At 41.3% G+C, this 13,502-nt stretch overlaps 1 protein-coding gene across 1 annotated transcript in view; it reads left to right on the top strand.

The window, feature by feature from the left end:
• The first annotated feature begins 9,828 nt into the window (after positions 1 to 9,828).
• The window catches only part of ngfrb (nerve growth factor receptor b), a 28,689-nt gene continuing 25,015 nt past the window's right edge, over positions 9,829 to 13,502 (top strand). Inside the window, exon 1 of the mRNA XM_080517131.1 lies at positions 9,829 to 10,181. Within this exon, the coding sequence (XP_080373257.1) occupies positions 10,128 to 10,181 (54 nt within the window). The 5' untranslated portion in view covers positions 9,829 to 10,127. The remainder of the gene's footprint in view (positions 10,182 to 13,502) is intronic.

Genomic DNA, 13,502 nt, shown 5'->3' with positions numbered 1-13,502 from the left:
GAAAGCAAATGTAAGTATAAATAAGGAAGTTATTGACTAAAGATACAAATTGAAGGGTTTCGTTTGAGTAATCAGATTAGGCCTACGCAGTAATGACTTAGTGTTAAATTACATAGAATTAAAGAGTGAATAAACCGATTTAAAAGTATTTAAAATGACAAACTAATTTATGTGAATATTTGTCATGTGCTACAAACAGAGCATATCAGAAAAGTCAGGTCTCCATTTTTGAGGACAGGAAATTTGACTTGTGTGATACGATTTAACAAATATTTCGGGAAGGACTTTTTAATTCCCGCATTTATAATCTGTTACTTACACTCCAAAAAAAAAAACCGCTTTGCAGATGTTGTATAGTAATAACTGTGTAGTGCAAAATACACCTTATATTCACTACAATGAGTAAATGGGATCCTTTTAAGTATTTTCTATAGGTTTTTAACCTGTTATCCTAAAAACACAGCAAATTTGAGGAATTTTTTGAACAAAAAAGCTTGATATGGTTGTATTACTGTAAATTTAATGCAGATTTTCACCTTGTTATCCCTGGTATTTGACTAGTTTCTGTTTTCCAAAAGCAACTTTGCTAAAAGCTGTGCATGAAAGCAGAATTGTAGATGAAGACTACAATGAAGACAACCATCTTCAGAGCAAACAATCACTGTCTACGCTTCACTACCTCACAGAAACACTGATGATATTGTAGGTGTTGTTTTCCACTACAGCCAGTGGTGCCTGTCGAAGCCACAATGTTCTCGGCGGCACCCGAGTGGACATGGATCATGCAAACGTAGGAAGGTGACACTTCATATCTGTAAGGTAAACATGCTGGTTCTCCTGTCTCGACGCTCGCCGGCTCCAGCCTCTGGGTCACTGATTGTTTCCGCTGGAACATGACTGACATCTCACCCTGTGTCGTGTTTGGACTGTCAATACATGCCGTGAGTCTGAAGTGGGGATGCTGTGTGTGCGTGTGCGTGTGTGTGCGCGTGCATGTGTGCGCGTGCGTGTGTGTGTGTGCCCCTTACCTCACACTTTGCGTTCAGGTTTCCGTTGTTATAAAAGTTAAAGGCAGCTGGATGGACGTCATGAAAACAAAACAAAACAAACAAAAACAACATGAAAAAACAAAACAAAGGCTAAGACTCTTTCAGATATTTTTTTCTTTACCAGAAGAATTTATATTGAAAATATGATTTTTTAAAAGCACCATGTGTATTTTGATGTAGAACTGAGTAATATTTCTTAGTTATTTTTTGTTTTGTTCTTTTAATTCAGTCTCTAGAGTGTCTATTTTATCTGAGATTGCACCATAATGTTAAAGTTGTCTGTAACAACAAAATATATATTTCCACAACACAGCTGAGCAAAGGGGTGGAAGATTCAGATTAGGTGTGTGTGTGTGTGTGTGTGTGTGTGTGTGTGTGTGTGTGTGTGTGTGTGTGTGTGTGTGTGTGTGTGTGTGTGTGTGTGTGTGTGTGCGTGTGTGTGCGTGTGTGTGCGTGTGTGTGTGTGTGTGTGTGTGTGTGTGTGGGGACATGAATCTGCTGACAGTGATGTAGATGACGAGGACTCTGCTCCTTTATGAAGACACCGTAATGTAAATGATTACAGTCGAGTGTGAAGACATAGTTTGACGTCAGTGTTGAGAAAGACTCGTGGTAATGGTTAATGTTGGGGACATACAGTAAGGAAAACGCCAGACAGTCTGTAGGGCAACTTATGTAAATCATTAAATGCAAATCTGCACATTTTTGACCTTTTTTATAAAGGAAATAGCAAATGCAATACATGCATTTAAGAGCATGAGATGCATGCATGATTGCAGGGATCATGAAATATACATGTATGAGTGATAATTCATAAATTACTTTACATTATTAGTTTATTTGTGATTTGGTTTTACATGTATTTACATACCAATATTCATGTGATATTCATAATAAGAATTATTTAATATTTGAAAATATTGAAAAGCAAAAACTTTTTTTAAATAATTGCTTTTCTGTCAAAAAAAACGTCACACCTTAATATGATCCTTTTTAAAAAATCTTAATCTATTGATCATGTTATATTATAATTTGGACTATATAGGCCATTTATACAATATAGTAAGAAAAAAAAACCAAAATAAATTTACTTCACAGGTTTTCATCACTAGTAAAAGCTGAGCTTTTAAGAATTCCCCTGACCCCAATACTTCTGCAACAAAGTTAAAGTTGTACTTGTATGAATGCAGAAAAAAAAAGAAAAAAAAAAAGGTGACACTCACCTCCTGCCAGCAGCCAACGCTAGTGACAAGTGACCAAAGCACAGAATGGCAAAAAAAGCGTGACTTTATAAACACCACCTCTTTAAAGCTGCCCCCTGTGGGGTGTGTGTGTGTGTGTGTGTGTGTGTGTGTGTGTGTGTGTGTGTGTGTGTGTGTGTGTGTGTGTGTGTGTGTGTGTGTGTGTGTGTGTGTGTGTGTGTGTGTGTGTGTGTGTGGATGCATGCCGGTGGACAGTGGGTGGGACTAATGCTTCCATACACACACGTACACGTGGACGTGCACGCTCTAATTCCCTTTGAGACGCACATCCAGCGGAGCAATGTGTTCTGTGTGGCCTCACCCATAATATTGACAGTAAATACAGAGACTTGGTACAGAAGCTCCAACAGTGGCGGGGTGTCATTCATTCGGCGTCTTATCACTTTTAATGTCTGTGTTTAGACGACAACAAAGGCTTGGATTTCATGTCCAGCCTGCCCATTCACCTTCATCATCACCGGGGGGGAAGAGGAGCAAATAAGGTTTCCTGTTGTCCGTCTTTTCAAACTGTGGGCCTGAGGTTTGGCATCAAAGAGCCATTTTCTAGATTCACTATCATCTGTCTTTTTAGGGCAGAAGTGTGGAAATAATCACCTTTAATGTGGAAACGATTTACTGTCTGGGAATAAAAACACAGACCTGGTGAGCAAAAACAATTGAACATGCTGACATTTTGCCAGACTGGAAACAAAGAAGTAACATTTCTTTCTTTTCACCGGAGTGAATCTGGCAAACTCAGCAGATCTAACAGACAGAGCGAGTCAGAGCGAAGACAAAATGATATCATTTGGTGGAGTTTTGAAGACAAACCCTTATGACACCCTCGGCTCCATATTGATCATGTTCTTTATGCAAGAGTCCGCAAAAAGTTTTAGCAAAGGATTTTGTCAAATGTACACATGAATGAAACAGAAGCAAGGGAAGCAGACAAATCAAAATACTTTGCTTGTACTTTGCGTTCCCCGGAATCCTTCACTGTACCTCCTCAAAATGAACAATTAGCAGTCGCACACACTGCATATCCCAAACTGTTGCTTTGCTCAGGTCTTTCAGGATTACGGCCTCCCTGGTGCCCCTGTTACTGTTATTTGACATGTGCACACACTGCATGCATTCACACGCGACTGAGGCGTCGTCTTGGAGGCACCTCGTAGGGAATTATGTAAGAAATGACATTCATGGCAACAGATAACAGTGTATACACAAGCTACAAAATGTGTGTGTGTTTTTTTTTGCAGTTTCTCTGAGTTATGATGAATCGGACACACAAAAAACTATATTGCGTTTCAGGCCTGAGTTCAAAGACTTCAAAGAATCACATGACATGGTGTGTTTAGCATGAAGGCCCCTTGTCCCCGTATGGAGACGGATTCAATCATGTATTTCTTATTCGTCCACAATCAACACAAAACGGAGTAGAAATAAGGCTGCTGACTTGAGTTTCAGCGCAGTGGTCGGGATATGATCATCAAACGCTTTAATTGTTATTGCTATGAGTGTGTGACGCAGGTATGATGGCCTCTGAGGATATTTTAGGGCCAAACAAAAGGAAAGCTTTGATCTTTGGGCACTTATCAAACTAATTACAGCATTAGTAGATGGAACAAAGACGACTCAGAATGAGCTTATCAAAGAGAAATGTACTCCATTATGAAGCAATTTCATTCTACTTGAAACAGCAATTTTTTTATTTTTTATTTTTTTTTAGCACTTTGTAGGAATTTTGAAACATGGTGAATAAAATTAGTTTAAAACAAAATCTCCAAACAAATTGCACCAACAAAGAAACTCCACTTTTCAGTGTTTGTCTGTATCGTCACAGCTTTGGTCAGATGATCATTTGTTCTTCACCAACGTATTTTATTTAAAGAAACCAAACGTGAAAGAAAACTTGTTTACAATATAAAGTTCCCTCACATGTCTGACATAAAGACATAGAGACATAAAAAAGCATCACCTGAGGTTGGTGAAGCTGGAAGGGTATTTAAAAAACTGAAATGGCCAGAATCAATCTGCATTAAAAAAAAATGGTGGGAAGTTGACTGACAAACAATTAATTTAATTTGCTTTTTTTTTTTTTTTTTATTAGGAAACGTTCCGACCACACAGCAGCACACAATATGGAAAAGAAAAGAACTGAATGAGACACCAAGTGGACATATAAGATATTTCTGTCTGAAGAGCAAAGTACAACTCTATTAGCTTTGATACACTTACAACAATGACATAGGTTCAACATATAAACTCAGAGGAAATCGTTCTCTAAATAAAATAAAAAAAATCATTATTTGAAAAGATCATGAGCCAATTTAACAGACCAGAAAATCCAGTTATTTGTTAGAAGTAAAAATAAAAAAAAGACTTCAGAAGTTCTTCAGTCACTTCTCAAGTAAACTACAGATATGAAACAATCTATTTCTGTATGTAATTAAAAAAAAAATCATAAATAAAAGAAATAACAATAAATAGCGCTTTTTAAAAACAACTCAAAGACACTTTACATCATCATACTTGTTCCTCTTCATTTGCATCGTGTTGCATCAGTTTTATGAGAAATAAAAATTGGATCTTTAATTATCGCTCTTGCAATTTGGCCTTTTGATTAATTCATTGTGATATAACTGATTTCCAGTCAGTCAATAAATTCCTCTCAGCTTTTAAGAAGCACGTCACTCACATTTCAACCACCACGACTGTTTCAGTGTGAATCAGCAGGGAGCAGCATCGTGTTAAAGATCAGCAGCAGCAGGACAGAGGATTTATGGATGTACGATGCTCCGTTTGAATCTATTTACAACCTGCGGTGCTTTTTTTCTGAATGTGGTTTCCTGAAATAAAAACAAAGCATACTACAAACTTCAACATTGCAAATTAGGTATTGTTTATATTAAACTAAAAAGTTTCAATGTGAAAAAAAAAGCCATCACAACCTTAACAAATATTAGTTTACATGTGTATTTTATTGATGTTTGCTTTGATTTCTTATGTAAGATCCCAAGGCTGCTGCTTTTGCTGACTGAGCAAATATTTGGACAGACGTGATGTTCTTCAGTATTCACGGAGGATTTATGTTCACTGATCCCTCGTGGAGAAATCTGTTTTACGCTTTAACAAAACCCATGTGTTTAAAGAACTCTTGAGTAAGTTATATCAAAGACTTCAACTCTTTTGTTTTCATAAAAATCCCGTGAGCCACTGGAGTGGTGTTGTTGTGTAACTGTCCTGCTTGGGCCAATTCTCTTCAGCGTCTTTACTCAGTAACATATTGACTCTAAATACACTTTCCCTCTTATTCAGTCATTTCAACACACTGTGTGTCACTTGGAATGCATTTATTAGACACAGTAACAATTTATTGCAGCTCACAATGGATAAAACAGTCGTACACAGTGGAAACGAAGTGTGAATTGACTGTCTGATTCCAGTCGGTTACAGGGACTCATCATCTGCCACAACTCCTGGTCTGAATACACAATGGGCTACACTGACAGGCGCCCGGGGCTTTATTTCTCCCCGGTGTTTTTAAAGCTAACTCTGTCCACCCAAATCTGATCAATACAAAGTCTAATTCACCCCCATCCTCCACTCAGAGGTGTGTTGTTGCTCTCTCCAGAGCAACAACACACACAAACCTTTTTCATTTTTAAAACGAACGATCCACTGAGAATGACGTGTCCCACTCAAATATGAAGAAAATCTCACGACACTACTCGAATATTAAACACCAAGTGACGCATTTAACACAACCACACAACGGTGACGCCTCCGGTCGGCATCATTTCTGGGTTCCAGTTCAGTCACCAATTCATTGATCGTAAACGTGAGCAAAGCATTTGTTCATAAAGAATATTGGTGCATAAGAGAATCCCCGCAAAAAGAAAACGCATCTGCAGACAATATGTTGAAAGAGCTGGATGCGAAGAACCGGGTATAGATGAATTACACATGCAGTTCATTTGGGGCACATCTGAGGAGTGGGTGAAATTTCAGAGAGACGGTTGAAAACGAAACTGGCGCATCGTCCAGAAATGGTGAAATAAAATCTGCACGTGGACGTTTTTTGGGAGGATGTAGTGCAGGGAGATGGGACCGACGGTTCAGATCAATAGGGGTGCAGATGAGGGCGTCCTTCGGGAGCACGCCGGTTCTGTTGCCATCTGCCTCCCTGAACGTTTCGGCGTTTCAACCCCCCATGCAAAGGGGAAAGGGACATTTCACAGGCCAGGTAGACGACAGAACGGGTGACGCGCTGCCTCCAAGCACATACACGATATCACTGCGGTGCCAGTTGTTGGTGTGAGTGCTCTCAGAGTGATTCCAGGGTTTCCTCGGCCCGTCACGTGACGCCCCAGCAGCTATTACAGCACATTAGAAGGAACGTTTGCAGGGAGACTGGCGGATCACATTGCCCAGGCCTGTTTGTGCTTCTATATGATGGAAATGCAGAAATGACAGGTGAGCTCTGCTCCTCAGGTCGATGTCAGTGAGGAGGGGGGGGGGGGTTCTGTGTGTGTCTGAATAAAAGAAGAGGAGTGTTGAAGATACAAACTGAACCATCTGTCACCGGCTTGAGGATGCAGGATGGGTGGTCCAGGAGACGTTCAGTCGCATCTCGAGTTCCCAGTAAATGGTTCTGTTCCATGTGACCGGCCTCGTGGAAAAAGTGCGTTTGTGTGCGACTGCACTGTGTTCGACTTCGGGTCTTCCACTGCGTGCATGTCAGAGAATAAATTGCAGTTTTGTAATATCAAGCATGTTTTTTTGTTTTTTTGTTTGTTTTTGTGTTTTACATGTCCAGTAGAAAAGAAAAAAAGCTTTTGCTATAAATGAAATGCAGGCCTAGAACTCAATATAATGTAGAAGCCAAGATACATATATACCAACATATAGTTTACATTATAATTGATACTGTATTTTATTGTACCAAATGATGTATGTTATGTTGTAATTCTGTCATACTGGGTAATATGTCATATCATTTTATGCAACATTTTAATTGTATTGTAATAGAACTTATAGTAACCCATACTGTAACATTTCTGTCGTACTATACTATATTGTTTCTTAGATAACTGTATAGACACAAACTGGCTGATATCATTGTATAGAATTGTATCAACATCCTTTTATTGTATCAGAAAAATCCTATTATATAGCATATATCATATTTTATGTTACAATTTACAGAAAAATGCTGCTCTTTTACCATTTGACAGAGAGTAGTTAAAATGAATAGACAGATTAACTGGACATAACAATAATCATGTTATTCAGTATGATCTGACGGTAGTTTTGTTATAAGTTACCACAGACACATGTCTTTAAAGGCAACCTGAAAACACCAAGATTTTTTATTAAAGCGGTCATTTAAAAAAAAAAAAAAAGGCCAAATTTAAATGTGTCATTTCAATGATCTCTGATTCCCTTATTTTAATTGTACTGGACAAGCTGAAAGATGAAACTATCCGTTTCGGCCACAACATAAATGACACTGAAATGGATTTTCATTTGTTTTGTTCTCTTTCTCTGCTTTAATCCCTCTCTTTGCTTTTATGCATAATTTAGCAGCCCATCACAACTCGGCTTCCTTTCTCTCCTCATCTGCAGTCCTCATGCCCCCCCCCCACACACACACAAACACACAACCCACTGTCCTCCGTCCACATATAGACCCTAAATCACGAGCTCATCAATATGTAACGTGTGGAATAACCGTCAGTCGTTTAATGTAAAGAGTCTCTACATCAATGCATTAAGGCCGTAATACTTTGTACTTCGTCTGTAACAGTAGACATCAGACTCCAGAGGAAAAAAACACAAACAAAACGCGTTATAAAGCGGCGAGACGCTGAACTGCTCCAAAATGTGACATTCTCATGTGACAATCGCTCAGACCTTCACCGACCCTCACACTGGCAGATTAGTGTGTTGGAGGATGACGCCAGCAGAGTTGGGTCCACACTGCGCATCACTACAGCCACAACATACAGGGGGGGGTGTTGTGGCTGTACAAAATCTGCACATTTTCCTTTGGGAAATGTCAAAGTCCCATGTAATGGGGTGTGGCACGCCACTCCTAAATGATGCCTCGCTCGAACTCAATGTCGAGGTTTGTTCATTTTGCAAGACCACCAACGGGTTCGCCGCTATCTGTTACATCAGCTGCTCAAACACAATAATTACAGTGGAAGAAGGATAATAACAGAAACACAAAGTTTGGCTTCAGCAATGTTCCATTAGTGAAGACGTTGCACAAGCATGACAGATCCATTACACAGCTCTGCCAATATCTCTGCCTGCTCTGCAGTGCATTAAACATTGTGACATGTATAGTCATGAACTGAACCCAGACAGGATACGAGGCGCTCTCCGGTTTATACCAGGCCAACTTATTGCCGACGGCATCAGATCGCCTCTCCCCATGAATAAAGGCAGCTGCGTTTCCAACTAAGAGCGGCTCCAGTTTTCCCAGGGCCTCCTGCGGATAAACAGAGCAGCGTGAGTTTTAAATGGGGCAAATCAATATTTTGTTTGAGAAAGGAGACTTGTTATATATAAAAACATGTGCATTTTGCACAGCAGATAAGCTACAAACACCAGTGGGTATGTATACCTGAAGGACTCTCATGTTTCGGTGTCAAAAAAGTGTGTTTGTACTGTCTGTCCTGGGGAGTAGGGGGGGGGGGGGGGGGGTGCTGTGTGGATGGACCTTCTGTCTACAGGCAGTGACTAAACAAGGTCAGTCCAATGCTTCAGGGAGCGCCCGGCCAAGGCAGCGCTGATGGGTCACTCCTTGTTTCTGCGGGGAGACGGAAAGTTTAAGAAAAGTTCAGTTTAAGCAGACCTTGAGTCGTCTGTCCACATGGCAAATGACTTCGCCTCACGGTGAACATTAAGTTGTCTGATCAGCGGGTACAAAGTTACATGCGAACACATTTTATTTACTCATATTGTTATTGTCGCATAGCAGACATATAAGGGACTCAGGTCTTGCAGTTAGTAGTGACTCTTATGATGATTAAATAATCATCCAGATAAAAACATTGAGTTGTGTTTATTTATTTACGTTCGCTACACTCTTGTTGAATAAACAGTTTAGTTGTGTACAACTTACCTGCAATTCTAATGTGATCAATTTGGCAAACATGCAAAAAACAAACAAACAAAAAAATAAAAGAAGTTGTGTTCGAAGAGCTAAATCAGCTGAACTCATTCATAAAATGTCAATATTCTTAGTTGTCCGTTCAAAATGTCATTATGAAGATAAAGAACATGTTGGGTTAAAACTAAATAAAATATATATTTTTTTAAGATGAATTGATAATGGATAGAGAGCAAAACAGGTTCCAGACCATGATTTACAAGGTTAAAGAGAAAGTGTGTGTGTGTGTGTGTGTGTGTGTGTGTGTGTGTGTGTGTGTGGGTGTGCGTTGTGGGCGTGGAGAGGGAGACCGTTCCTTCCCTGGAGCGCTCGCGCTGCGCTGTTGCCACACGAGCGCAGCTGTGAGGCGCGCGCACAGCCGGAAAAAAACCCCGATGGGTCAATCTCAGCGCGTTTACTCGGACTGTGTCTGCAGCCGGTGCTCATGGACGCAGTGATCTCCCGCTGCGACACACACTCACCTTGAGACTTTATTTTTTTCCCTCTTTTTTTTTCTTGTTCTTTCACGACTGAACCAGGAAAAAAAAAAAGAAATCGCAGAAAGACGCAACGATGACAGCCGCTTTTATTCTACTTATTGGAAGATACTGAGACACGCATCCTCCTGCCTTGCATCCGATCGCTGCCCTCTGCTCTCCTCTCCTCTCTGGAAAGATGCGAAGAGGATTCAGGATGAAGTCCGTTTTTATAGCCGTGTTACTTGGATTGGTGAGTAACTCATTCCATAATCAACTTTTGTATTTGTTGGATATACACTTTAGTCGGACATCTTTTGTCAACACATCCCAATGAAGAGGAGATAAATATGGATTAAGTAGAAAGTGGTTATTTTTATTTTCTTTCAAACTTTAACATTTTTGACAGAAGTTTTGCTTCTTTTTTTCCCCCAAAAGTAAATTCAACTTTAGTGTTTACATTTTCTGCTTCCCCTCGTCAGTTTCCTTCAGTTTCTTCTAAAATATTTTAACATCTCAAAAGTCATACTCATTGTCCGTGCACCTGTCTGGGTCTCCAGTCCTGGCACGACAATATAAAGCCTAGCGGATGTATGCAGCAGTCATTCAGGTTGATACTCTATAGCTCCAGTTGCTGGATCTGTAGTTCCACCCTTCTCAGTTACATGTGGCCCTGCAGACAGCAGGACAATAACCGTGTTGCAGTGGTCTCCGACGGACCGTCTCTGTTAAAAGACGACGGCTTTGGCCAAAGTTTGCCTTAAAACCACTTTATGGGAAAAGTACACACATTTCAAGATGTGCACGAGATTTTAACATCAAAGACGCAGACTTTTGTTTTGCGAGCTTAACAATCAAGATTACATTACAATTTGCGAACGTCAGTAGAAAGAACTTGCTCTGCACTTTTAAGCATCTCCAAAACTGCCTTAAAACACATAATTCACATGTACTGGAAGGTGAAAGAAGAGAGAACACAGACAAGGTCGGCATCCTAGTACAAGGCATAACTCTTAGAAGTTACCTCGAGGCCACACGGGCCAGGAAGGAATATTTATATATATAATATATATAATATATATATATATATTCCTAATTCCTATATATATATTATATATAATATATTAATAAAATTGTATTAAGTGTATCTGACAGGACATGGCCAGTCAGTGCTGTGAGCCTGCCAAGGTCCTGGTCCTGGTTTTGGAACAGGCTGCATCACTGGTACATGACAGCTGCTCCCTCTGATGAGTCGGCCTCCTCTGCTGGCTCAGCACATGCAATATTGATGGTGCCTCAGTCACCCCCCCCCCCCCCACCCCCCCCCCCCCCCCCATCCATGCATCGTTCTCCTCTCCTCTCCTCTCTCCTCTCCTCTCCTCTCCTCTCCTCTCCTCTCCTCTCCTCTCCTCTCCTCTCCTCTCCTCCGTCCCGTCGCCTCTCAGGCTGTAATGATTCAGCAGTGTTTGGGAAGACATTTGGCCTGATGCCGTTTCCACCTGTGAGCAGGATCCACGAAATGAGGTCCGACTCATTGGAAGGCTGGTTTAGTGGAGATCTAATGGTTGAACAAGCAGCTGAGGTCCTGGAGGTTAAGTGCCTCCAACTGGAAATTGACTTGAGGCATTAGTAAGATTGGCCGGAGCACTAAAGTTGTGCGTCCAGATACGTCTGCACATAACGTTCGTCTGCGCCGTCCAGCAGTGCGAGTGATCACCTCGCCTCTTGGCCTTTTGCTTCGGGGAGACTGTCTGACATGAGTCGAAGAGTGCAACCTTCAAATTCCCATCTGAGAAGAGACAGAGAGAGAGACAGAGAGAGAAAAAAAAATCAAAAGACATGTGGAAGTCGAGCTCCAACTTGCTGATTGTCGCACATCTTCATTTTCTGTTTCCCCGAGCTGGTTTTCCCAAAATCACCTTTTAATTCAACAGATTTAATTGGTCAATTTAGATTTTCTTTGGCAAGAGTTTGACGAGTGAAAATAATCCGGAGCCAAACTGGGATAAGTGGAATTTGATGTGTTGCGAGGGCTGTGGCCAATATATCGGAGTAAAGGGGGGAAAGAAATGGGACGAGTGTGTTGAAATATTTGGTCCTTTTTCCAAATGAAGGCTTGCAGGGTGAGGGTGAAGGTGAGGTAAAGTGCGCGCTGCACTGAAACACCAAGCTCAGTGGTGAGGGGAGGAAGACACGTGGTGAAGCAGCTTGAATGTTTAACATCTCTGCTCAGGGAATGTGGTCCAGCTCTTGTCCTCACGTACAATAGATGTGAAAAGCAACTTTTCGGTGGGTATGGAGAGGGATTCCTGCAGGGGGCGGTACTTCCGTGGTGGCAGTGGGGGGGGGTTTGAAGATTCATTGGTCATTGAATCTCCAAAATCAAACTCCTACCTTGAAGATAATGGAAATGTGAAGTTCAGGACTTCACTTGTGTCGTTGACTGAAACAGACTCTGATGACCTGAACTGAGAAATGAAAAGGAAAATGCACTCTTGATTTGTTGTAAAGACACTCTTCATAGCAAAATAATACGGTAATCAAACAATTAATACATTTATTTCCACTTTGCCCTCCACCTTTCTATCTGCTCCTGGAATTCTGCTTTTTTTTTTGTTTGTTTGTTTTTTGGTGCAAAAAGTGTCAAAAACTTCCCAGAAATCCAAACAGTGAAAAAAGCGCAACGTTTACATGAAGGTTTCATCACTAAACTGCAGGCATATTCATTAGCGTGGGCAGAGCTGGGGAATCTAATATCACGCGCACGCACACACACACACACACACACACACACACACACATTAGCCACCAGCTGACTCAGAGACGCCCGAGGGGAAACTTGATGTTTTGTAGAGCTCCTCTCGCTCGTCGCCAGCATTCCTCACACACCTGAAGCCTGACGATTTATGTTGAGCGTACCTGCTTCAAACAAGCGCGGCCGTCACTTCACCCACATGTGCGTACACATCCTCAAACTGTTTTTCAAAACATGACTCATTCTCACACGGAATCAGTCACTACGCGTCAAACTATTATCACAAATAACGACCTTGCCGATTGAAGATGTGATGAAAAACCCCACAGCAGAAAGAAACGCTAAGATATGGTTTTGCTGTGACCTCCGATCTTTGGCTCGTCCATCAGCCAGCGACCAGAGGCCATCAGAGGAACATCTTCACTTCATAAATGATAGCCAAAAACAATCTCGTATATCTGGAGAGACTGACGGGGGGGAGGAGGAGGAGGGAGGAGGAGGAGGGAGTAGGAGGGAGGGTGTCAGAGGGCAAGTGGCTGCTTTTATCAAGGTTTGCTTTGGAGATCAAGGTGCGAAGAAAATAAAAACAGACCTGTCGTGAGAAAGGAGAGATGGAGCATGATATACGTTTGACAAACGCAGACGCGTCCCCGCTCAGGCATGAGTGTGCAAGTGGGTGCGCGTTCTCATGCGTTTATGCATGAGGGGAGGCAGGTATAGACGAGGTGAAGCGCTCTACAGGTTACCGTGTGAAGAATGCAGAGCAAACCGGCTGTGATTCTCTCATAGTTCATTAATCCGCCTTACAGATACGACAGA

This window comes from Blennius ocellaris (genome assembly GCF_963422515.1).
Source record: "Blennius ocellaris genome assembly, chromosome: 21".
NCBI classification, from domain to species: Eukaryota; Metazoa; Chordata; class Actinopteri; order Blenniiformes; family Blenniidae; genus Blennius; species Blennius ocellaris.
This window is presented reverse-complemented; position numbering and strand designations above follow the sequence as displayed.